This window comes from Lathamus discolor, chromosome 1, assembly GCF_037157495.1.
Source record: "Lathamus discolor isolate bLatDis1 chromosome 1, bLatDis1.hap1, whole genome shotgun sequence".
Taxonomy (NCBI): Eukaryota; Metazoa; Chordata; class Aves; order Psittaciformes; family Psittacidae; genus Lathamus; species Lathamus discolor.
This window is the reverse complement of record NC_088884.1, coordinates 94,071,663-94,094,630: the sequence shown is the minus strand read 5'-3', so window position 1 is coordinate 94,094,630 and position 22,968 is coordinate 94,071,663. Positions and strand designations below refer to the sequence as shown.

Below are 22,968 nucleotides of genomic sequence, written 5' to 3'. Positions count from 1 at the left end.
GCAAGAGGAAACAGAACCACAGTTAGAAGACATTTCTCTTGAGTGTAATTTATACTGCATTGCAATGCACAATCAATACTGTGCAATCACAGAAACAGGCCAAGCCAAAGACCTGAAAGATAACAAAATAACCAGAGAGGGCACAGAGTCTAGCAGCCACAACTCCACATAGGCTACTGAGCATGACAGAACTTGGGTTAATCCACTCTGTAAGAGTGGAAGGCAGGCAGCAAATTCATGCAGCAGGGAGAAGAAGGAGGAAACATGGTCAGGCAATCAGAAAACACTAATTTGGGCCTCATTGTTTGGCCTGACCTAGCGTGAAGCACAGGGTTAGGACAAACAGCTTTAGAGGAAGCAAAAATAATGACATCAGACACTTACCAGAGCAAAGGCTCACAACTTGGTAGAAAAACAAGGAAGGAACTAACGCTAGGAACATTGTAACGCTGGATCTCTGGGTTTGTTATAGGCAAAAGAAAAGCCAGGCCATACACACGACCATAGTCTTTAGCATCATTTAAGGTCTTTGTGCTTAACTAAATTAAGGGTTTATGCTTAGCTCAGAGAGGGTTGACTATATTATTGGGTAAGAACCCCAGCTGGAGAAGAGCTAGATTAAACATATTAAGATGACACTGACAGGCTACTTTCTAAAAACAGCAGTGAAATTTCTACTTCAGCACTTGTTTGTGATCAAGTGCTCAGAGTTTAAGCACTAAGAGGAAGAATTATTTTGTTAACAGGATCATGTTTTTTTACACAAGATTAAGAGCATTTTGTCTCTGGGATACACACTGCATCTGTCAGGTCTCCACAGTATTACATTCACCTCTCCCAGTCACAGCAAGCGGTGCACACAGGATAGAAGAAGACACCCCACTAGAAAGGAGTACAGACTTGTCCCCTCACAAGTGTCTACCCATATTCAACACCCCCCCATTAAGAAAAAGAAAAAAAAAAAAATGAGCCCACTTACTGTTCACTGCAACCCATTCATTTAAGTCTTCACCCTCTGGAAGCATAACGGCCATCCGGAGATTACCACTTCCCAACGTAGCTTCCGCATGCTTTAGCAGCTCATACTGGTGCGACCCCTCTGGAATATTCTTCTTTGGTTTGAAGGTTTTGGAAGAGCGACTACCACTGTGTTAGAAGAGGAGATATTTAGAGAACTCACGGAAAGGAAAAAGAAAGAAGCAAACAAGGCAAGCATAAACACAGGATTAACATTAAACGCTTTCCCAATCCCATATTTTCATGCAGAAAAAGGATATTTGACACAGACTGGTGCTTTGACTTGTTTTAAACAGTTAAATGATTCTCCACTGCCCTGCCCTCTCACCTGCTCACTCTGCTGTTAAGCCAGCCAGACAAGTGGGAATGCTCCGGCTCCCTTCCCTTTCTGGGCAAACTGGATCATGGGGAAGGTGAGACCAGAAATATTTCCTTCCCCAGAATTCGGACAGCTGCTTATCAAGGATAGCACCCAAGCCAAACAGAAACTTACTTTACTCTCAACACTCAGGAAGCTTACCCTGGTAAATGAAACATACTATTTAACAGAAAATCCCATGTTCTAACATCCACCTTCATCAGACATGAAATGTCATCACACCTACAAAAGTGCAGTAAGGAGGTAGGGGCCTGTTCAGAGCTCTGACTTTCCAAATGAGGTATGATAAGTAATTACTATTAACCCCTCAAAACCAAGCTGCTAGTATTTAGGAAAGCATATTTTCTGCAGGCCTAGCTGATCCAGAATATTATCTTACCTGCCAAAGTAAAGTAACTTTTCCACTATCTGGTACTGTTTACGAGCTTGGTTTTGAAAACACAGTTGCTCAAAAATACATTAACACTTTAGCTGTTGCTGATACATTTCCACATTTCCCCTGAACTATCCCTGCTATTTTCCCCTGGTGTCGTAGCATACAGACCTTTCAGTCCCCCAGTTAGTAAAGACCTAAGGATGACAACTCTTACAACTTTCATATAAATAATTCTCTTGCCTGTAATTTTGTTTGGAAAACATGGACTGACTTAGAAAAAAATTGAGACGTTTGACTTTTAAATGGTGGCAGCGAGTCTGGATGTACATTATCCCTTAACATGCCAGAAACACATTGTGTAAAATTACGTATTTGCAAAAACCATCAAATCAGCCGGTATTTTTGAGTGGTTTAGTGTATGAGCTGAGAAGATATCAGTCAGAAAAGGAAAACTGAGCTCCAAATTCCAACTGAAGAAAGTGGAAAGCCATAAAACCCAGACAGCAGAGTTTTCACGGCAAGTATTATCCAGTTCTCATTTCTTTATATAAAAGACTTGGACAATTATTTGCCATCTCTCTACAGGACCAAACAGAAATTTTTATTAGTGAGGCATCAGTGCTCTCTCTCCAGCTCACTAAATACTTAAAACACATACTGAATACACGACAGTTGTACCTCCTCATTGGGCAATGCTAGCGTAGCTATGCTGCAACACAGAAGCACTTCAAGAAACTTAAGTCTGCATGTCATTCCCCCACCACGGCACACTACAGCCATCAACAGAAAATTAATGATGATCTCTTGTTTCTAGAATCCTGGACACGAACAGCTCTAGCAGAGACACAATGTGTAACAAAGAACACAACAAAAATTGTTCTTTCCAAAATACATGACAAGTGACTGCAAACGTCTCATTTGCCAAGCATATTGACAAAACTGCCCAACAACTCATCAAGTTCAGTTTAGACCTTAACAAGAGCAATGAAGAAGAAAACATACTGAAACTGGACACAGAATAATGAGCTTTGGCCAGGTAACACCACCTTTTTGCCAGGTAACAGCATCTTTGCAGGTGCATCTTTGGGAATTGAAGAGATCCTACAAATCCATTTGGCTGAAGATTTACACGGTCCTGGTGTTGCCCTGAATGCAGCAGCATCCTCCCCCTTCCAGCCTCCAGAGTTTCCTCCTGTTTTCTAACCTGATAAGGAAGCACTTGGATGGACTAACAGGGACCATGGAATGATACAGTACAACAGGCCACATACATTCACACAGACCCCAGAACAATACTAATGCAGTCAGATACTAAATACAACTATGAGCCCAAAGTCGGAAGAGGAAACATATGGCCTCCACATACATTCTGTTACAGGACCTTGCTAACATGCACCCAGTCATTTGCATTTCACCCTATGCGAAGATACTAGATCCAAATCTTAAATAAAATAATTGCCTCCCAGTGGGAGTATGAAGCTTCTATGGCTCAGGGAGTTCCCTACACTTCCCACCCCTCCAGCCAACTGCATTTGCTGCCAGGCCAGGTTCAAACCAGCTCTGAAGAGAAAGCAACCAAAAAAACAAACCCCACCAAGCAAAAAAACCCTCCAGATCTTTCAACTGACTACTTAAAAGACACAACTTTTTATCTTTGGGAACATATCTACTTCACAGCCACCATGCCAACACGTATCTAATACAAATCTAAACATCTGGCAAATGCCTTAGTCTATGATCGCACAGGACTGACACAAGGTAATACAGCAACTGAAGAACAAGAGAGACTGGTATTGTTATCTTTCCACATATATCAGTGTAGGCAGAAGAAAACCAGCACATGCTTAGCACAAGCACAGCACTTCCTACCTTGCTAACTAGACAATTGGGAAACTGACTCCTAATACTTTCATCAAAAGCAAAACAAAGGTTTACACAGACTTACCCCCACTCCAAAGCTCTCAAGACATTCATTTATCAGAAATAAGAAAGTAAGAGATCCTTCCTTGCTGCTTACATAGAACCTAAAACATAGTTCCTAAAACTTAAGTCCTCCTTTCACTATGTTTCAAAACTTAACATACATCAGTCTCTCTTTTGCAACACCACCATTTTCATACAATGATCAAGAATGAATAACTTCACTGCTGTAACTGGTCTGGTGAAGTTGCCCCATGCAAAGTCTGCAAATTCATATACAAACTACTACTGGGCATGTGCAGCTCCCCAAGCTGATGAAGAAAGCTCTACCCAGATACAGGGAACACTTACCACTTAATCCCTGCTACCCCCTTTCCAGAATCACTGGTTTCTTCCCATGACCTGGCAAAAGCTGTAACAACAGAATACACAATGATTTGCTCCCATCAACCATTTTAAATAAGTCATTTCATATCTGCCTCCACTACTTCTCTGATCACTACGTCTCAAATCCAGCATGGCCACCTAAGACAGCAGGAAATGGTTTCACGCGAAAGGCAGGCAGGCATCCAAAAGGAAAAGCAATTAGGATAAACGCAGGCTGCATTTATCGTCGCGTGCTATGGAAATATCTGCAATTTTGGCAATAACTTATGAGAATTCCATGCATTTATGCAGTTCACCATATGTGAAGCTGGTTAACAGCATGCACTGCCATACATTTCTGGATACAAACAAAAGCTCAGGGACTCAACAACCTAATAAAGCTTCTCTAAGACAAAACCCTTACAGGACACATTTACTCCTGGGAAGTCGACTCGTAAATGTTGCTGCAAACATTATTTCAACTTCCTTACTAGTTCATAAACTCTCCTATTATTTAACCAAAACCCATCGTCATTTATTAACAACTTAGCACCATCAGTTAACTGACCTTTCAGATGGTTATTTTACTAAGTAGTCCTGCTTCCTCCCAAAACCCTGCCCACAGCAGCATCTTATTCCTGCTATCCTACAGTAGGATTCCCAGTGCTGAGCTGAAGGTATCTTAAAAAAAAACCAAAATAAATAAATAATGCCTTTTTTTTTTTTCCTACCATGCAAATCTGTTATATGTGACAGATTTAAAAAGTCTTCTTGTTCCAGGTCTATTTCCTCAACTCCTTGAGCATTCAGTGAAAAAGTTAACTTTAAAGAGATGTCTTGATTAAGTGTGACACTTAATTTTCACCTACATTCCATAACAGAATTAGCTGTATCTGTGTGCTTTTTCTCTCAAGACTCTGAAATGCTCTGAGCTTGCGTTCAAGCACCTGCTGCCTTTCTTTCCGAGTTAGTTATTTGAATCCTCCCTCAGTTCTGAAACATCACATTAATGCAGAAGCAAAGGGGACAAAGAAACCCTCAGAAATACCACACTGAAGATCTTATTTTCCTTGGGCATAAAAAGGTCATAAAATGGGAAACATGATGCATCACCTCCACTATTTGTCACTACCAATTTCTGGCCTGCCAAGAACAACTGGCTTCTCAAAAGATTCTTGCAATTCCAAGGACGTTTTGCTCCCTTCACTCCCACATCCACCATTTCTAGCAAATGATGCCCTTCTATTTTTATAGGTAAGTGCAGCTACTACAGCAGTGCCAGATGCAGTTTGATCTAGCACTAAATCAGGAAACGTGTTTGAAGTGATTGACTCCCTGTGTCAGGACAACCACTGAAGCTGGCTCGGAAGCCACACCTCTGAGCTACAAGAAGCCTACACACTGCTTGGCTTCACAAAGACGTCACAACTTGCTTGTAAGCAAGAACACAACACTTCCTCCAAAGCTGTAATTTTAACTAGTTATCTGCTGACAAGGAGGGTTATTAATGATGTGCATTCTGCAGGCTGCTCTGTCTTAGGTTAGCAAGATGGTGTTTCCAGAAGAAAAATTTTCAGGCGTCCTGCTGACACTTCACTTCCGGGGCTGCCTCAGCAGTCCACTTCACTTTCAAACACAGCCCTGGCAAATCTTGTACAATCAAAGCCATTAAATATCCAGCTTAAATTCTTGATACACTTCTTGTTAATTGCAGGAAAGGCGCCACTTAAACCTTCATGCTCCTAGGAGACGCATCTTGGCTAGCCTGGCTTAGACCACCTCATCCCCAACTATCTGTGCACTCATGTCTCTTAAGAGCTTTTAGGTATTTCTGCAAAGTCTGCTGCATACCCAGGGAAGCCTGAATTAAAACTAAAAAGTTTAGTCTCCTTATGCCTAGCACTTAAGGCTTTACAGCTTGTTCTTACCACAGAACTAACCTCAAGTTCTTACTTACTGTTGTGTCTAACACTGCTCAAGCTGACAAGCAAATAAACCAAGTGTGCTTCACAACCAACCATACGGATGCAGAGCAAAGCCCAAATCCTGCCTCCACCCAGGCTGCTAATCTATTTCTCCTGCAGCAGCACCACAGACTAAACCACTGAAATACCCAAAGTGCTCCAAGGTCTTCCTCAAATTTCTCTTGAGGGAACAAAACCAGACCAAGTTATCCCATAATTCACTAACAATTCATTACAGCACCTTAAATTAATGCAGTACTTAGACAGTATGTGATTACTATGCCATTGGCAAAATGGAAGAAGGAGAAGAGATGCCAGCCTGGAGAAGACAGGAGCATCTGAAAGCCTTTTTTTTCCCTGCACATGGAGTTGCACATCACACACCAAACTGACATATTTTACAAGAAATTTAAAGATATTATTTTATAGTAACACAAGCACTCAAATTCCATGGAAGGTATAGAGAACACTGCTCCTCCAACCTGTTTCACGCTACCTGTAGGCTCAAGAAGACCCTGCAGCAATTCCCATCAATCATTTCTTACAGGGCTCATCACTGGATAGTTTTATCAAACACTGGAAAGGATAGAAATTTGCCCAGGGGAAAAATAAATAGAAAATGCTGCAGTGGCACCATTTTCAGGATACACCTGATACCTATATTCTTCTAATTGGCATATAATGCTGAGGCTATGCGATATTATTTTTCTTTCACCACCACACTCCAAGTGAAATATTTGGAAGTGCTCAAGAGATTCTCAAAAAGAGGAACTCAAGACAGTATGCAGAACATTCACTTGGAGCATGGAAACCTTTTCATCTTTCAACCCCTGCTTTTTCATCTTCAAAGGCCTTTGCAAGCATTAATTAATCCTCACAACCTATCTTTGAAGTCGGCATCATTAGGAACCTGTTAGCCACAGGGAAACCAAGGCAGCGACTCATTGCCAAAGGCCAAGGAGTAGATTTATCAGAGAAGTCCTATGTTTCAGTTCTGTACCTCATCTTTCTCCTGCTGCTCCTCTTTTCAAACCCTGATACACAGAAATGCTGGAAGGCCAGAACCAAATTCCAGAAAAGCAAACACTTCAAGCCTTCAAACAATAATATGGAGCTTCAAATGATAACAGCCTGCTAAGAATAGACACACAAGAGTATGATCGTGTTAGTTTCCAAGAGCCAACACATCAACATAGAAATTAAAATGAAAATTCAAGCTACTTTTTGGCAATCAAGACACTAGTGGCAGCATTTAAATGCATTTTCCCTGTGACAATCACAGCACCAGAAGGACAGCAAGTAAAATAAAGTGGTACACATTCAAGAAATGCACTGACAAGATTTAACTTGAGCATTTCTATTTATTAAACTGAGTAGTCACAACATTTCTGTTCTTAAGAAAGTGTGCGAGTCGGGCATTACTTTCTTCAGCTCATACAATACCAAGTTAACTGTTTTCCAGTCGAATTCCCACTCATTAATATGCCTCAGTCCTCAGTCAGTTCACTTTAATTTGGGGGTAACAAACCCAATATAAGATTACAGGAAGCAAGCATTCCACAACCCTGTGTTCCTTTGACATACCACTATGCAGCATGTCTCAAGTCAAATGAAGTGACCACCACCTTTGGACAGCAAAAGACAGCAAAGAATGAGAAACCCCAGAGCCCAGCTACTCAAGAGCTACAGGCGGTTCTACAATTGCTGTTCTATTCCCTGATGTTGCTTCCCATGAAGGAGAATCTGAGGCCGCCTGCACAGAGAAGGCTAACGGTTTGAAATGAGACATGATGCTGTCAATCCTGCCAAAGAGAACTGAGAAGCCTGAAGTGTTTCAGCTCAGCATTAAGAGGTATCTGAAGGCTGTTCAACACTGTCAAGTTAAAAGTGAGCATGCATACTGGTAAGTGAAGATTCTAAACGCACAAGCTGATAGGGCTCACCCTGAAAAAATGTCCCTGTGTAAATTCAGTCACTGTATTATCCTGAATATTAACGAAAGCAACACGCTTCTAAAGAGCACTCCCATCTGACAAAAATAACTCACAAACATCAAGCTGTAAAAAGTGTAAGGAAACACAAACTCTGCCAAGTTAAATAAGCAAATCAAAGTAGCCTGTACGGGAAAGAAAACAGGAGCTGCCAACTCCTTGCACAACATAGCTACTCTCCCAAAAGGTAAGGCATTGGTTAGAAAGCAATTCTAGGCCCAAGGGTTTTGTGTTGCTTTGTTTCCTTGGAGTTGTTTTTTTTTTTTAAGAAATAATTAGTTAGACTTAAAAAATTTCCATAGACACATGGTCATTCCTAGAGAAATGGAACACATGTTGTTGATTGCTTATACACTCTACTGTAGAACGCAGTAACCAAAAATATTTAGATCAATGGCACACAACTGAAGTTTCCCGAAGAAGCCAGGTTGACATAGAACAACTCTATAAATTGTTTACTACACCTAGAGGAAGTCACTGAAATTAGAAACATGATAGTTATGAATGGTGAAAACCAAGGGTTGTTCAGAAACGGCTCTTCCCAAAGCTAGCACTGCCCTTGGTAACACAGGGCCTCCACTTTGTAAGGAATGTCTTTGTTCCTATTCACTTACCTACTGCCTGCCCAAGCCAAAGCCAGTTGCCAAGGCTACAACAGACCGTACCACTACCACGCTTTATAACCCAAGGGCTCAGAGCCAATTTACTTCTTGACAGACCAGGGGAATTTAAAACAGTGTCCTTATCTTTCAGCACATGGACTTGACAATGATGGCAATACAACACAGATTATTCCTAAAAGAAGAGCTTCATCAGATGTCTTGAAACGGAATAAATACAAATCCAGACAGAACTCCAGATCCCATTTTTTTTTTCTTTTCAGTGAAACATTGTTAATCCAGCCTTCCTCATCCCACCTTTTTTTTTTTTTTTTTTTGCTACACCATGGAGTAAATTCAATTTTCTGTAGGCTTTTCAAGCTGTGTTTCTCAAGGAGTGCAGTGACTGTTATAACTGCTCTGAAATAGTGCCTTCTTCTACCAGAGTACTGACAGTGAAGCAGATATTGTTACAAATTTTTTGATTCTCTAGCCATTGAGATGGGAATAAAAATCTGGCTTCCCCTTCTTGGAAAACAGCTGTCTTTATACACTGAAGTTCTACATAGGATGGTGTGAGAGGAAACAGACGAAAAAGCCATCATCTCATCAATAGCTCGTAAAAAATACAAATACCTTTATACACAAGACTGAACATGTTAAAACAGCAGAAGTTTATCAGATGATTCACATCCAGTAAGGAGAAAGTTATTTAAGGTAGCCTTAAGGAACAGTTTTGCTTTTGCTTGTCCCAGCCATCACCACCCAGTGTTGAAAGCTGTCATAACACATCTACATTCTTGAAGTACATTTTTTTTTCTTCTATATATACAGAATCAGTCAAATCAAGCAAACGTGGGATTCGACCAGCAGAAGTCACCACTTCAGCACATAGCTGAAGACCAGCTTTTGCTGGCTTAGCTGTGACTCAGGGACAGGTAACTGGCCTTTGGGAACTGGCCATTTACCTCTTCCCTCTGACACATGGCCTCACCTGCCTGCAGCAGGACACTTTGCGCCAAATCCACAGAGATGTTAGATGGCCACAGACAGTTTTCCAGCCAGACACCTACGATTCTCCACGTGTCTCTACCTCCGATTTTTCTGTCTGCAAGCTCAGAATGCGTTCGTAAACAAGGGGGAGGTGTTATGCTACAACTCTCCTGTCTACTACAACCCCACCCATGTAGGTGGCAGTGGTGTTCCTGCTGTTCACCCAGTTGGATGCAACCCTTCTCCCAAGTAATCACAATTTCTAACGCAAGGAACTAGCAAGCATCCAGAACATCATCCTGTAACCAGGAAATCATCATCAGTTTGCTATGCTCACACACAAATTCCCTTGTTTCATTTACAACATGCTAATACATTTTCATCTCCTGGAAAATTGTCAAAATAAACAAAGCAAGTCACAGCTGCCCTCCCAGGATACTACCAGAGCTGTGCCTGTGCTCTCAGAAATACAATTCAACTAATTCCCAGAGCAGGCAATGGCTGCGGAAGTGACTCAACTTCTCAAGCCTTGTCCTCTGTAGGACACAGCCCTGCTGGGCACCACAAGGATAGGGCGGGCCATAGTCACAAAAGCAGCATGCAAGAGTAGCCAGCAGAGAAGAACTTGGGTGAAAAAAGAAGTACACATTCAGCCAGGGATGCCCTAGTCACTTGCAGAGACGAGCAGGCAGACAGCAGAGAACAAGAACGTGTCTACGATATAAAACATGGCTTACTCTGCACGTTTTATCCATGTCACTGTTCTGCTGCTCTCAAGTTCCACCACCACAGATTTTTCCCAAGAGCTTTATGATCAACAAACCACCACTTACGAGGATGTTTTTAGCAGAGACACAAGGAACTCCACATATTCTCCTCTGATACCCATGTGAAATTCTATCATGTGAGAGGAACCACAATTCTCCAGAAGGTTTTGCTGGATGCTCCCAGGTAGCTACTGACCACCTCAAGGCAAACACAATGCTGTCTTCACTCACAAAACTTCTGTCTGATTACAAACAGAATGAGATTTCTAAGAAAGCCGAGGACTAGTCTTGGTTGTTTTGTCAGGTTCTTTCCATCAGATCCAGATTCCTTGACTGTTTCAATCCTAACATTTACTGTGTACATACAGACATCATGGAACCGGCATAATCAAAACCAGATTTATTTCTGCAGATTCTAATATCCTAATATTTGTGTACTACGCTTTACAAGAGCAGGCTACTAGCAGCTTTGCAGAAGCTCAAAGTATTCCTTTCTCTCCAATGGCTTTGTTTTTTCCTGCAGACCCCAGAGATAGAGTTCAGTATCTTTATCATTTCAGTCACTAATTAAGCTCTCAGCAAACTCAAGAGTGCTATTTTCTCATTAATGTTCCTCTCTTTTCTCAGGAAACCCTTTTTTCTGTCAATTAGCATTAGCTCACTTAAAAGGGATGGCACAGCATGAATTCAAACAAAAGTCAGAACTTCACCCACTTATGCTTCAAAGTTTAGTTTCCACAAATGTTCAAACCTCACTTTACTGCATGAATGTGCCTACCAAATCATCCAGTAGACATAACCACACTTCTTTTATAAAAGTTACCTTTTCCCACACATAAAAATTGGCACTAAAAAATCATCTGAACACCGATTTATGCTGTACATGAGTGTAGGGTGCACTTTCCTTTGGAGAAGGAGGACTCAATCAAGCTGTAAATAGCAAGGCTACACAAAGCAGCAGAAAGGTTGCTGAAAACAATGGAGTATGTACCCTGCAGCAAGGGCTGCTGTAGGAGAACTAAGTCTATGCCAGAGAGAATACAGTTCTGCCCTGTGGCAAGCAAATCCAGAAACAAAGTCAAAGGCCTGTGACAGAAGATGATGTAGCATTTCTGAACAGAAAGGTATCTATGCGCTCCATACCCACTGAAACCTGCAGAAAAACTCAACCCTGTGCTGTCTGCAGTCCAAACTATTTCAGATGTTCTCCCTCTAATTTGTGATCATAGAATCATGGAGTGGTTTGGTTTGGAAGCAACCAAGCTCATCTAGTTTTAATTCCCCCTTCAGGGACACCTTCCACTAGACCAGGTTGCTCCAAGCCCCATCCAACCTGACATTGAACACTGCCAGGGATGGGGCACCCACAGCTTCTCAAGGCAAATACAGAAAGAAAAACATATGTTTATTTTTGAGAAATTCTTAAACCCTGTCACTCATGCTTCCAAGAAAATGCTGTGTTCTAAAGGAAAACGCTTGGTAACACATGTGGGAGTGAGGATGACATAGCACATGTTATGCAGACACATAGAAACATGAAAAGCAGTATTCAACAACTCAAACATCATGCAGAACATAAGGGAATGGAATATTTTTAGGGTTTAGGGGGTTTTTTAAGAGAGAAGAAGTAACACTCAAGTCCTGGCCAGGCAGTCAAATACCAACAAGAGAAGGAAACCTACCAAACACAGAATACGAGCACCCACAGATGATCAGAAATCAAAACTACAAAAGTACCATCATGGACACAACTAAACAAATTATAAAAGAAATATTAGGAAATACATAAAGCTACGAGTCTAGGTTATTTCTTTCAATTACACATCTGATTGTGTTTAAAGATACTGGAAACTTTAACAAAGGTTTACGTAGCCATTTAAGAAGGCACGAGGGAGTTCAAGACCTTCATATACCATGAAGTAGAATACCACAAAGTGGCTTGGAGAGATCCATCTTGCCTTGGGCCGCCTTGCCTACTGCTGGTCCCATACAGCATCATCTACCAAGGGCAGGAAGAAAGGGGCAGCAGGTCAGCTAAATAAAGCAGACGATTAACAGTATTTGCCTACCTGTGATTTCTTTACTATAATGCTTTTTCAGTTTGATAAAACAGAAACATCCATACAAAAGGTATACACCACTTTCCATAGCAAATTATTCCTCCTGCCACAGAAATTTCCTTAGATTCAGCTAAATTCTCTTTCTGTTTTTACATTACTAATGCTCTCTGCATCCTAAACCAGAAGATCTGCTGGTAACATTCACACCCTTTAAATACATTTCAGCAAGTAGGAAGCAGAGCTTTCCAGAAAGCAATCTGCAAGCCACTGAGGATGATAAACTGCAGCAGTAAAAGCTTGGCTCTAGTATCAAATTAGATCCTCACTTATATACCAAATATAGTGCTTGGAGAACACGCTTCAGAACATGGATGGTTTCCCAAAATGCTGATCAGTGGTTTTAAAAACCAATGCTTTATGAATGACTAAAGCAAATCTAGTCAATACAACCTAAGAAATCACAGCAGGGAATTGGAAAAAAATAAAAAAGTGAACATCTTAAGGAAGTTTTCAATCCTTTTAAACACAAAAAATGGACAATCTGTTAACGCTTTTAGGAAAAAGACAAAGTTAGAAAGAAGAAACTTCATTAAATTTTAGTGTGGGAGGAGTCACTTCAGCACTTTACCAAAGGCTGTCTTCTGTTTTAACCCCAACACAAAACAGGTTGATGATACCAACATAGCAAATGAGAAATACTCTATAACCTACCCAAAGAAAACCTCAAAGCACATACATAAGATTACACTTACATGTTGATTAATAGGTAAAACGTGGGTCTGAATTCAGGAACTAACGGAACAATCATTAGAGGCAAGAAATAACACAGAGAACAACAGGAAGAAGAAACAGACAGAAGGCAGTAATGAATAATCTAACAGCTATCCAAAAATACACTGAATTATCCCATTTCTAAGTATTTCTTACACTACCCCCATTTTTAATACAATCTTGTGTAAGCTGTGTGGAACTATCTTCAATAAAGTTTGCTTACCTTGCGAAGTATCACAATAGGAAAATCCACCTGCCCAAAGCATCTGAAAGGGAACAATAGCTCCTACATACACAGGAGAACGTTTCTTTTGACATCATTTAAGCTTGCACATTTGACGGTTGAGTCCACAGTCAGTTTAACTGTTCTATATTGAGTTTAAATATAAAAATTTTTCCTCATTTCCACTCACACTGCAGCAAGCAATTTTAAGAGCTGTCAACCACAGCAGGTAATAATAGGACATTAAAGACACTTGATTTTTTCTAAAAGTTACACTTCAGCATTAGAAAAAGCAGTATTTTGGTGCCACTAAGTATGACAAGTAAAAGACAACAGTAATGCCATTTGATTCCTGGATCTGAGGAAGGGATTAAGACTCTGTACGTCAAGATTGCCCACATCTCTAGGACACAAGCAATCAACTCTGGAGGTAAGCTACCTTTAAAGATAAGTGCAATGCTACACAACAAAAAAAACCCTCAAGTATGTGGAAAAGAGGCAAACTTTAAGTAAACCTCAAATGAAATATGGGTAGGATCACAGAAGGTATGCAAGACTAACAAAAGGAGTGGATTCCTGCCAAGGAACAGCTGTGAACAGGAAAGCGAAGAGAGGAGAGAGCGAACAAGATAGAAACTGTCTTCACAAAAAAAGAAAAGAAAAAAAAAAACCCACAGAAGGGAGGATGGGACACGAACCCAATGTCACAGTTGGATTTCCAAATGAAGGGGAACAAAGGAGGAAAGATCATTTACATTTGCAAGTTATACCAGAGCAACAAAAGTCAATGTTGTGAAGGGCAAGCCCTAAACAGACCAAAAGCTGCATCGAATCCTTAGCCTTCCCCTGAAAAAAACAGAAAACGCAAGAAAAGAGCAAATGAATTCACTTCAAGTACTGCTTTTAAAAGTCTCAAAATACATTTGCACGGGGGGGGGGGGGAACAAAACACCACAACCAAAAAACCCACACTGCTACCTTCATGAATTCACAGAGGTGGGGCTCTCTTTTTATTAACACAAAATTACCATCTCATACACATGAATTCCCTGTCTGCTGAGTCAGGCTACAGATCTGAAACCGGCAGCAGCAACTTGAATTAAACAGAACACATCTGAGATACACAGTACATGGTACTACAGTGAACAAAACTGGGTACTAGGTCCTGGAAGGCATATACTTACTAAGCTTACTAAGAAACATAAGTTATTTCAGACTTATGATCAAAAAAACAATTTAAGCCGCATGGATATGTGCCACTCCAGCTCCCATACCCCACCTTTCAGTTCCCTTCCCCAAAATACTGACCTAAGCAGCAGTGCCCTAGGAAAGCATCTGACAGATCCACAAGCAGACTAACCGCCTTGCTGGCTCAGAGAAATTATTTGAGAAATTGTAAAATTAACTTTGTGGGTACCTCTTTATGATGTGCTTTAAAGTGATCCAAACCAGCTGCACACATGTGGTTTTAGATAACCTAGTCAGGAGGTACCAAAACTCTGAATTAAAATTTATAGCACCCTGGTCCATCATAAAATTCAGTGTATTTCCTTCTAGAAGAGTTAAACAGATGTCTTCCACTAGAAGAGAGCCCCCTGAAAATTTAAAGAAAAGTCATTTTCTTGCCCCGAGTTGTCTCATAGAGACCCCAAACAAGACTTTTCAAGTTTTATCTCCCACATGCTTTCAACATCATTCACCTGTGGTGACCCCCCTGCATCACAGCATAGTCCTTCACACCAGTACAAACACATCCATCACTCTCCTCGGTAACATTCACATATGATACAGCAGGGGAAGGTACAACACTGACAGCCAACATGACACTAGAGCCACAGAAGTTGCTGAAGTGAAAGGGAAAGAAATGCCATGTTTAAAAAAGCAACACGTGCAGAGACGACAAAGCAAAGCACTGGATCCTAATAATCCTACATGATGGAATTTACAGGCTAGAAAAAGTTCAAGAAGTCTGTGCAAAGCAATTAAGTTCTACTCACAGCTGAAAACAGATTTTACAGTGTTTGAATACACAACCCACAATCTCCCTGTGTACTTCAAAAAGAAATTAAAAAAAAAAAAAAGGACAAAAAACAAACAGCAAGTTCACTGTAGCTCAGCTGTAGATGGAAGTGGCTTAGTTTACAACTGCTAAAAGCATCACAAAGCTTATCCTGTGGTTTAGGTTGATTTGTGGGTCAAAGGTTTATTGACAGCTTTGGCAGCAATATCCTTCTGATTGCTTACTATGGAAGACTTCAAGTGGCCTAATTAAATGCAGTGATTTGCTTCTCTAAGAAAAACAAGCAGCTTCATTCTGTCAGCCTTATGCAACTCATAAGCCACCCCTCAGTGGATAAATGCTTCTAATATTTCATGCTTTTTCAAGCAAGATAAGAAAGACTATGTATCTCTCAGGACACAAACAGAGTAAGATGTAACTTGACCACTTGAGGACCCCCTGTCCTCACCGTGGCTGTCTGTTGCCATGTCGAGTCCTAAACCCAAAGACTTGACAAAATTATCACCCGCTTTTCAAGCAGAAAAACCAAGCAACTGTCCATGTGCACCAACCCTCCCCTGAAAGTGATCCTTGTTCCACCACTGTCTTGCCTGAGGAATGTAAATAGCTAATTGCATAGGTTCACTTACACTGCAAACACAAGGAGAGTAGGACAAACAAGGGAAAACAATTGTTGCATAAAAGCAAACAATTAGGAAGCAATTAAGACTGGGCATCACTGTGATGTCGTAAACACAACTTTCACACTGAACAATGCCTCTCTTCCTATGTTGGGTTGGGGTTTTTTTCATTCCAAACTAATGCTTCAATACTGAGAAGGAGGCATCCAAGAACACTTAAAAGTGTCAGTCGCTCAGTTCTTCAGTTACATGTTCCCCAAAACAAAGTATTAGCAACAAAAGTGGGGCTTTTTTTCCAATACAATTCCAAGCTCAGATACCTTTCAGCCTGAATTACTTGCAAACAGCCCTGTTATTCCAAGGCAGACTCTTGCTGAAATAAAAGCCATGCACAGGGTGAAAACAGCTTCATAGCTAATTCCCACCTCCCTGATAAGGCAGCAGCACACACACATTGCTGGCTACAATTTATTTCTACTTCATCAGACACAAATTTTATCAGGTACTTTTCGAAAAAGTTTAGCTTACAAGCAGACTTTTCATCCAACTCATCAAGAAAGAACAAAGTAATTGACAAAGGAAGGGCAAGAACTCAACTACCTAAACAGGTAGTAAGGCAAACACAAGTTGGAGTTGGAAGAACAGGGTTGGTGACACAGCTAAGTAACTAAATTAGCAAAACACTAATCACACCAAAAAGGAATTACTAGTTCTCTGCTGCTTTAGCTTCTTCAACCAGCTCATTAGAAGGATAAGAAGTGCCTCAGTAAGTTTAACCGTATCAGCAAGCTGCACTCTAACAAACTGGTTTGGGGTCTTTGGGGAAGATAAAGAAGGGAAGCAGAGTGACAGCTGACCGAGTACCACAGGCAGTACAAGGGGAAAGAAACACAAACACCTCTGTGGAAGCCTTTCATTGCCATGATTTCTGGAGAACTTTCTTGATGCTCCCTTTCTTAAAAGCAAACCCAGCTGCCAGCCAAGGGACAAATCTTTTGACAGCAGGCATTTCAAAACAGGAATGAAACACAGAGGTCACACTGCAAGTGAAGTGATGGGCTTCAACAACATGAAACACAATTTTCAGGTAAGAGCACGTATTTCGACAGTCACTAATTCAATGAATCCTAGAATCACTTAGATTGGAAAAGATCCTTAAGATCACTGAGCCCAACTATAAGACTAGTACTACCAATGAAAGCTAGAGGCAGCTACCAAAATAAAAAAATACAAAAAAGATTAAAAAAAAATCCTGCGTTCTGTGAAGTTCACTGTCAGAGCTGATTCCACAGAAACTCTACCTCTAAGGAATCCTTTTGCTTCCCTCAAAGCTACTGTAACCAAGACTTACAGAAAAAGAAAAAAATCTTTAAAAAGTTGGCAATAACTTTGCAATTATCTCTGCAATTTACTCATGGACAAACTCAAAAGACTTCTGACTCTCAGTGCTCTTTAAAAAAGAAACTATAAGTATCACTAATGCTACTGGTTAAACAACAGATTATACAGCAAGGTAACAGAGTCATGTGTCAGGAGCCTCTACCCTGATCTCTGCTCTAGGAACACAGCCTGCACAGTAGGATTACATTCTTGAAGCCAAATCTAAAGAAAAACAGTACATGAAAATACAGGGAGAAAGACATCTGAATGTTCAGCAAGCATGAATTTCCCATTTCTAACAGTCTCCAAATGCCTACACATTGATTTTCAATGACCAAAATTCCAGTTTAGAAGTGCCTAATAGTCTTCTGTGGGAGGCCTTGATAAAAAGGAGATAAATACCACATCTCCAGCTTTTATCAGAAGAAGGAGCACTCATGAAGCACTTGGTTGCTCTCCAGCTAGAGTAAGATCAAAAACAGTGCCTACTTTAGAAATGGCTTTCATTTGTTAAGTAGTAGCATCAAGCCAAACTGAGGAAGGTGAAACAACAAATATCCATGATGTTCTTCAAGAGCAGGAGCAGACTGGGAAATTAGGAAGGCCACAATCCTTGTCAATCTGAAAACAAACACATCAGCTCTGACTTTGGTGTTACTCTGTAAGAGATGCAAGGAAGAAAAACAACATCCCATTGTACCTTCTGCACATACACACAAAGCATGATTTTAATTAAATTTATGAAAAAATAACCCACATTGTCATGGTTTAAGCCCAGCCGGCAATAAGAACCACTCCATCCCTTCTTTGATCACTCCGTCCTTTCCTCCCCCACTCCATTCCTTCTTCCCCCTGCTTCCCCAAGAAAGGGGAGGAAAATCGAAAGAATGTAACTCCCATGGGTTGAGATAAGAACAGTCCAGTAACTAAGGTATAATACAAACCACTACTGCTACCACCAATAATAATAATGATAAGGGAAATGACAAGGGAAAAGAATACAACCGCTCACCATCCACCAACTGATACCCAGCCCAACTCGAGCAGTGATCTAGCCCTTCCGGGTAACTGCCCCCAGTTTTACATCCTGGGCATGACGTGCTGTGGTATGGAATACCTCTTTGGCTAGTTTGGGTCAGGTGTCCTGTCTCTGCTTCCTCCTGGCTTCCCCTCCTCCCTGGCAGAAAATTAGACTGAGAAAGTCCTTGGTCAGAGTAAACATTACTCAGCAACAACTAAAAACATTGGTGTTACCAGCGCTGTTCCCAGGCTGAAAATCAAAAACACAGCACTGCACCAGCTACTAGAAAGGAGAAATATGACTGCTACTGCTGAACCAAGGACACACATGCATCATCATCAGAAGCTGCTAGGCTTTGATGTGCTATATGATGAGACAGAGAAGGAAGAGCAGCACATCTTAACCCCAGTTTGGTGTACGAGTTAACTTTGCATTGGTTCATTAACACATGCACCCTGAACTTGTCCTAACCGCTGTTTGCTGTCCTATCAGCTCCTAGTCTTTCCAAAGTATATATAACTTCCTACTTAAAAGAAACTCATTTTTTAAAAAAACTATACACTAGAATTTTCTGAGAGGGATTTACTAATACATAAATGGTTTGGTGTTTGTTTGGGTTTTTTTTTTTTTAACAAAAGACAATTTCACAACTTTGATAATAAAAGTTAATCTTTTCCTTTTAAAAATAAAAGCTTTTCATACAGCTTCTTCTTTATGTAAGTTTTGCCAGTGTAGGATAACACAAGCATGCAACCATATGGCACGCCTACTACAACTATCTTTAATTTCTTCCTTGGAGATGGAAGCTCAAGTACCTGCAACTATGCTGTAATTTCCTTTTAGAGAGAACTTATCAAACTGTGGTTTTTTTGGGAACTGAAAATAGTTTCTAGTCCAATTCTTTTTTTTGTTTTTTTTTTTTTTAAGGGAAAAAAAAAGAAATTGGACTACAAAAGATTTAGGATAACCTATTCAACCATTGGAGAGGTTTATAAAGTCTTTTCAGAAAGGAAGAAACAGATCAGAAAGAGAAAATTAACAGTGCTGAAAATAACTATTGCTGTCAAAAATGAGCAGTATTAATTCAGTGACTTGTCTGAAAAGACAGTCATTCCATAATGTTATCCATAACAAGAGAAGACAATGGTTTGCCTTGATTTTATCCTCTCCCCACCCCCCCCCCACCCCCCCTTCTAGCTTTATATGTCCCTGTCCCTAGCAACAGCAAAGAATAGCAATGGGTTTGTCAGTGGACAAGGGCTGTGCAATGGGCTGCAAGGGAGGCCCCAAGCACCCTGTGTTATCCAAGCACAATCGCCCTGTTATTTGATAACAAGCAAACCTCCAAGCAGAGTAGGGCTTTGGATATCATACTTGAGTGTCAAACTGACAAACTACAGCCCAGCTACTGATGATAATAAACCTGTGCGACAGGTTCACTGCAGTTTAGAAAACGTTTCTGGTCTGAATTGCAGAAGGATAGTCTTCATCTGCCACATCTTTATTGTTTGCTTGAAATTGGGAGTCAGTCCACAAAAAGACAACAGCATCACCAACATAGAAAAAACAGCATGGATGATCCTACTACCTCCATACCAAGGAAACTCTTCGTGAAAAAAGAGGTGAAAAAAGTACTGTGAAAAAGGATGTAAAAAGTACTGTGAAAATGTGGGGAATTTGCAGCTCAAAATACCAGTTTTGCTACTAAATCTGTAAACTGCAAAGACATCCAACCCACTATCTTTGAATAACTCTACCAAGTTAACACGACATTCAAGTTTGTCAAAAGGTGATGCTAACTTTGTGGATATATTAGAAAACAAAACAAAACCAACCAACCAACCAAACAAAGCATACCAACAACAAACACTACTTGCCAGTAACACAGAAAGTTTCCCCAATCTCCCTGAGGCCTACCAGGCATATTTTAAAATTATGCTTTAAAAATCCATTTCTAGACTGCAGATGAGCAAATTAGGTGGTACCTAAAACACCCTACCAACAACAGCTGAGGCAGCCTGGCTAACATTTCTAGTTTTGCCATACAGTAACTTCAGTTTCCATTCCTGTATTTTATCCAGCAGGACCACTTCAAACAATGGAAGTGGGGGGCAAGGTTTGCTTTCCTAGGTTTCAGAAGGGTCTGGAAAAAGAAACAAGCATCTCATTACTGACTGTGACAGAGGGTGGAGGGTTTCTTGCTCTTCTGTTACCAGTCAGACAAATGTCACAGAGAGGGAAGCTGTCTGATTTGTAAACCAGACTCCCAGGACACCACTGTACTCGAAATCCTGCGCGCCGTCCCCACCCCTTCTCCGCTGCAGCAGCTGAGAATTATGAAGGAGAGGGACAGCTGGACTTCTCATCAGGAGAATTCACAGACTGAATTCATGGACAGTCATTTGTACCCACCTCCCATTTGCACCTTCCACCCTGCAGTTGATAGGTGTCTTTCAAAACCCTTCTTGGGGTAACACAACAACAGGCTAGCTGGTTTGGTGCGGCAGAGTTAAAAGATACACGCAGTGGAAAGATTTAGAAGGAAGCCGGCATCAGTGTTATTTGTCTCCATGAGAACACAACTTACCAGAACACTTCGGTTCCCAAGATAAAGTATCTTCTCCAAAAGCAAGCTACATATACATCTGTTGGTTATCAGTATAAGCCTTTAACAACTGTCAGATATTGTGGCAACGGTCCCACAAACTGCTCACACGTAACTCCAACTGCACAAGAACTCTCAGCAGGGCGAAGGCCTTAATGGAGCTCAGCTCTGCGAGGGTGCCTTTTTCAGCTGCTTGGATTTCCCTTCTTTCCCTAGAGCACATCTTCAGTTTAATTAATAGGTCACTGAACCGGTTTATGTTAATTGTCACAAGTACCACGTCTTTGTTCCCAAGGGGAGGGACCAAAGTTCATTCAGTTACTGTCCACGAAGCAAAATTGCAAAACGTAAGGCTCTTTGCACACCTAAATCACCACCAACTCCTAAGGGAGCTTTTTTTATGCCGCAGTAAACAATTGCCTTCTTATTAGCAACACACACCCTACCAGCGACTCCTCGCTCGCTGGGTTTGTACCAGATCATTGGGTCCACACCAGATCCCCCTGTTTGTTACAGACCCCGTAATAAATCGCTCTGTCAATACCAGATCCTTTATGTCCGTAACAGATTGCTCTGTCTGTACCACATCTCGCCCTGTCGCTGCAGACTCCCCCGTCCCTACCAGAATTCACCCCTTGTCCCTGCCAGATCCCCATCACTCCTCTGCACGACCATTACCTGAACCTGGAATTACTTTTCAACGCTGCTCCTCACCAGAACTGCATCAATGTGATCCAGTTTTAACTAATCTACCGAAGGTAACACTACGGGCAGCAACTTCTGCCCACACCGGCCTTGATATGAGCGAAAAAACATTGTTTTAAATAAAAAGAAAGGGAGACTCCAGCAGACGGGTGTTCTCCCCTGAAGGCTGCTCTCGCCTTTCCCGTGACACCCCTTTCGGCTTGCAGCACAGCGCTCACCGGGAAGGTCCCTCCGGCCTTCAGCTAAAAGCCTTGTAAATTCACGTCCGCGCTGTCGGAGGCGCTCGGCCCGTGCGGAAGGTCGCGGCCCCGTTCTACCGCCAACCACCGTCCTCCAAACGCCCGAGCGGCGCCGGCTGGCCCCGAGCTGCCGTTAACTCACAGCCCCCGCGGCTGAAGGGACGTGGCCGTTACAGCCGTTAGCGCGGCCGGGGTCCCCCGGGGGACTGGGGCACAAAGGGAGCGAGCAGGCAGGGCGCTGCTCCGCCGCCGGAACGGGACGGAGAGCGGAGGAGAGGTGCGGAAAGGGACGCCATGCCTGCGGGAGCGGCCACCCCGCTCCCTCAGGGCAGCGGGGAGGGCTGGCGGGCGGCGGCCGCGTCCCCTCGGCGGAAGGGCTGCCCCGCCGGGCGGGACGGAGCAGCAAAGGGGGAAGGGAACCTCTTCTTCTCAAGCAGGAGAGGCGACCGGAGCAGCGGCAGCCCCCTCCCCATGCGCCGCCGTGACCCCCTCCACAATTACTCACAACAAGAAGCTCATGGCGGTGGCGGCGGAACGGGACCGGCGGCTGCCTGGGCTCTGCTCGGCGCGATTCGGCTCCCAATGGCAGCGGCAGCGCACGGCAGGCGTGTGCGGGGAGAACGCCGCGGGGCGGGGACACAGCCCCGCCGCCTCCCGCCGCCACCACCCGCGGCCCGCCCGGCAGCCATCGCCCCCAGCAGGCCCCGCGGCCCGGGCCGCCTCTCCGCCGATCTGCCGTCACGCCAGTCCCCAGGCACAGGCCTCTGCTGAGGCGGCTCCGCGGGTGTCCCCGCGTCCCTCCCGCTGCAGGTCACTCAGACACCCTCGTCTTACCGTTGAAACAGCCACCCTACCCTCCCGTGAAACACTCCCTTCTTCTCGTCGGGCGGCCCCCCTCTGCCCTCACTCTCTTCCTCACCCTGGGGCAACACAGGGCTCCCTGGAAACATTT

General features: G+C 42.4%; 1 protein-coding gene across 2 annotated transcripts in view; it reads right to left on the bottom strand.

Annotated features, from left to right (window-relative positions):
- Positions 1 to 22,691, bottom strand: part of MOB1B (MOB kinase activator 1B) — a 38,795-nt gene extending 16,104 nt beyond the window's left edge. Inside the window, exons 1-2 of one of the 2 annotated variants that reach the window (XM_065687090.1) lie at positions 22,522 to 22,691; positions 980 to 1,146 (exon numbers count right to left, since the gene is read on the bottom strand). In XM_065687090.1, the coding sequence (XP_065543162.1) occupies positions 980 to 1,146; positions 22,522 to 22,535 (181 nt within the window). In that variant the 5' untranslated portion in view covers positions 22,536 to 22,691. Of the gene's footprint in view, positions 1 to 979; positions 1,147 to 21,995; positions 22,135 to 22,521 lie in introns of those variants that run through there. The other variant, XM_065687099.1, reaches the window with a different exon arrangement.
- Positions 22,692 to 22,968: the final 277 nt, after the last annotated feature.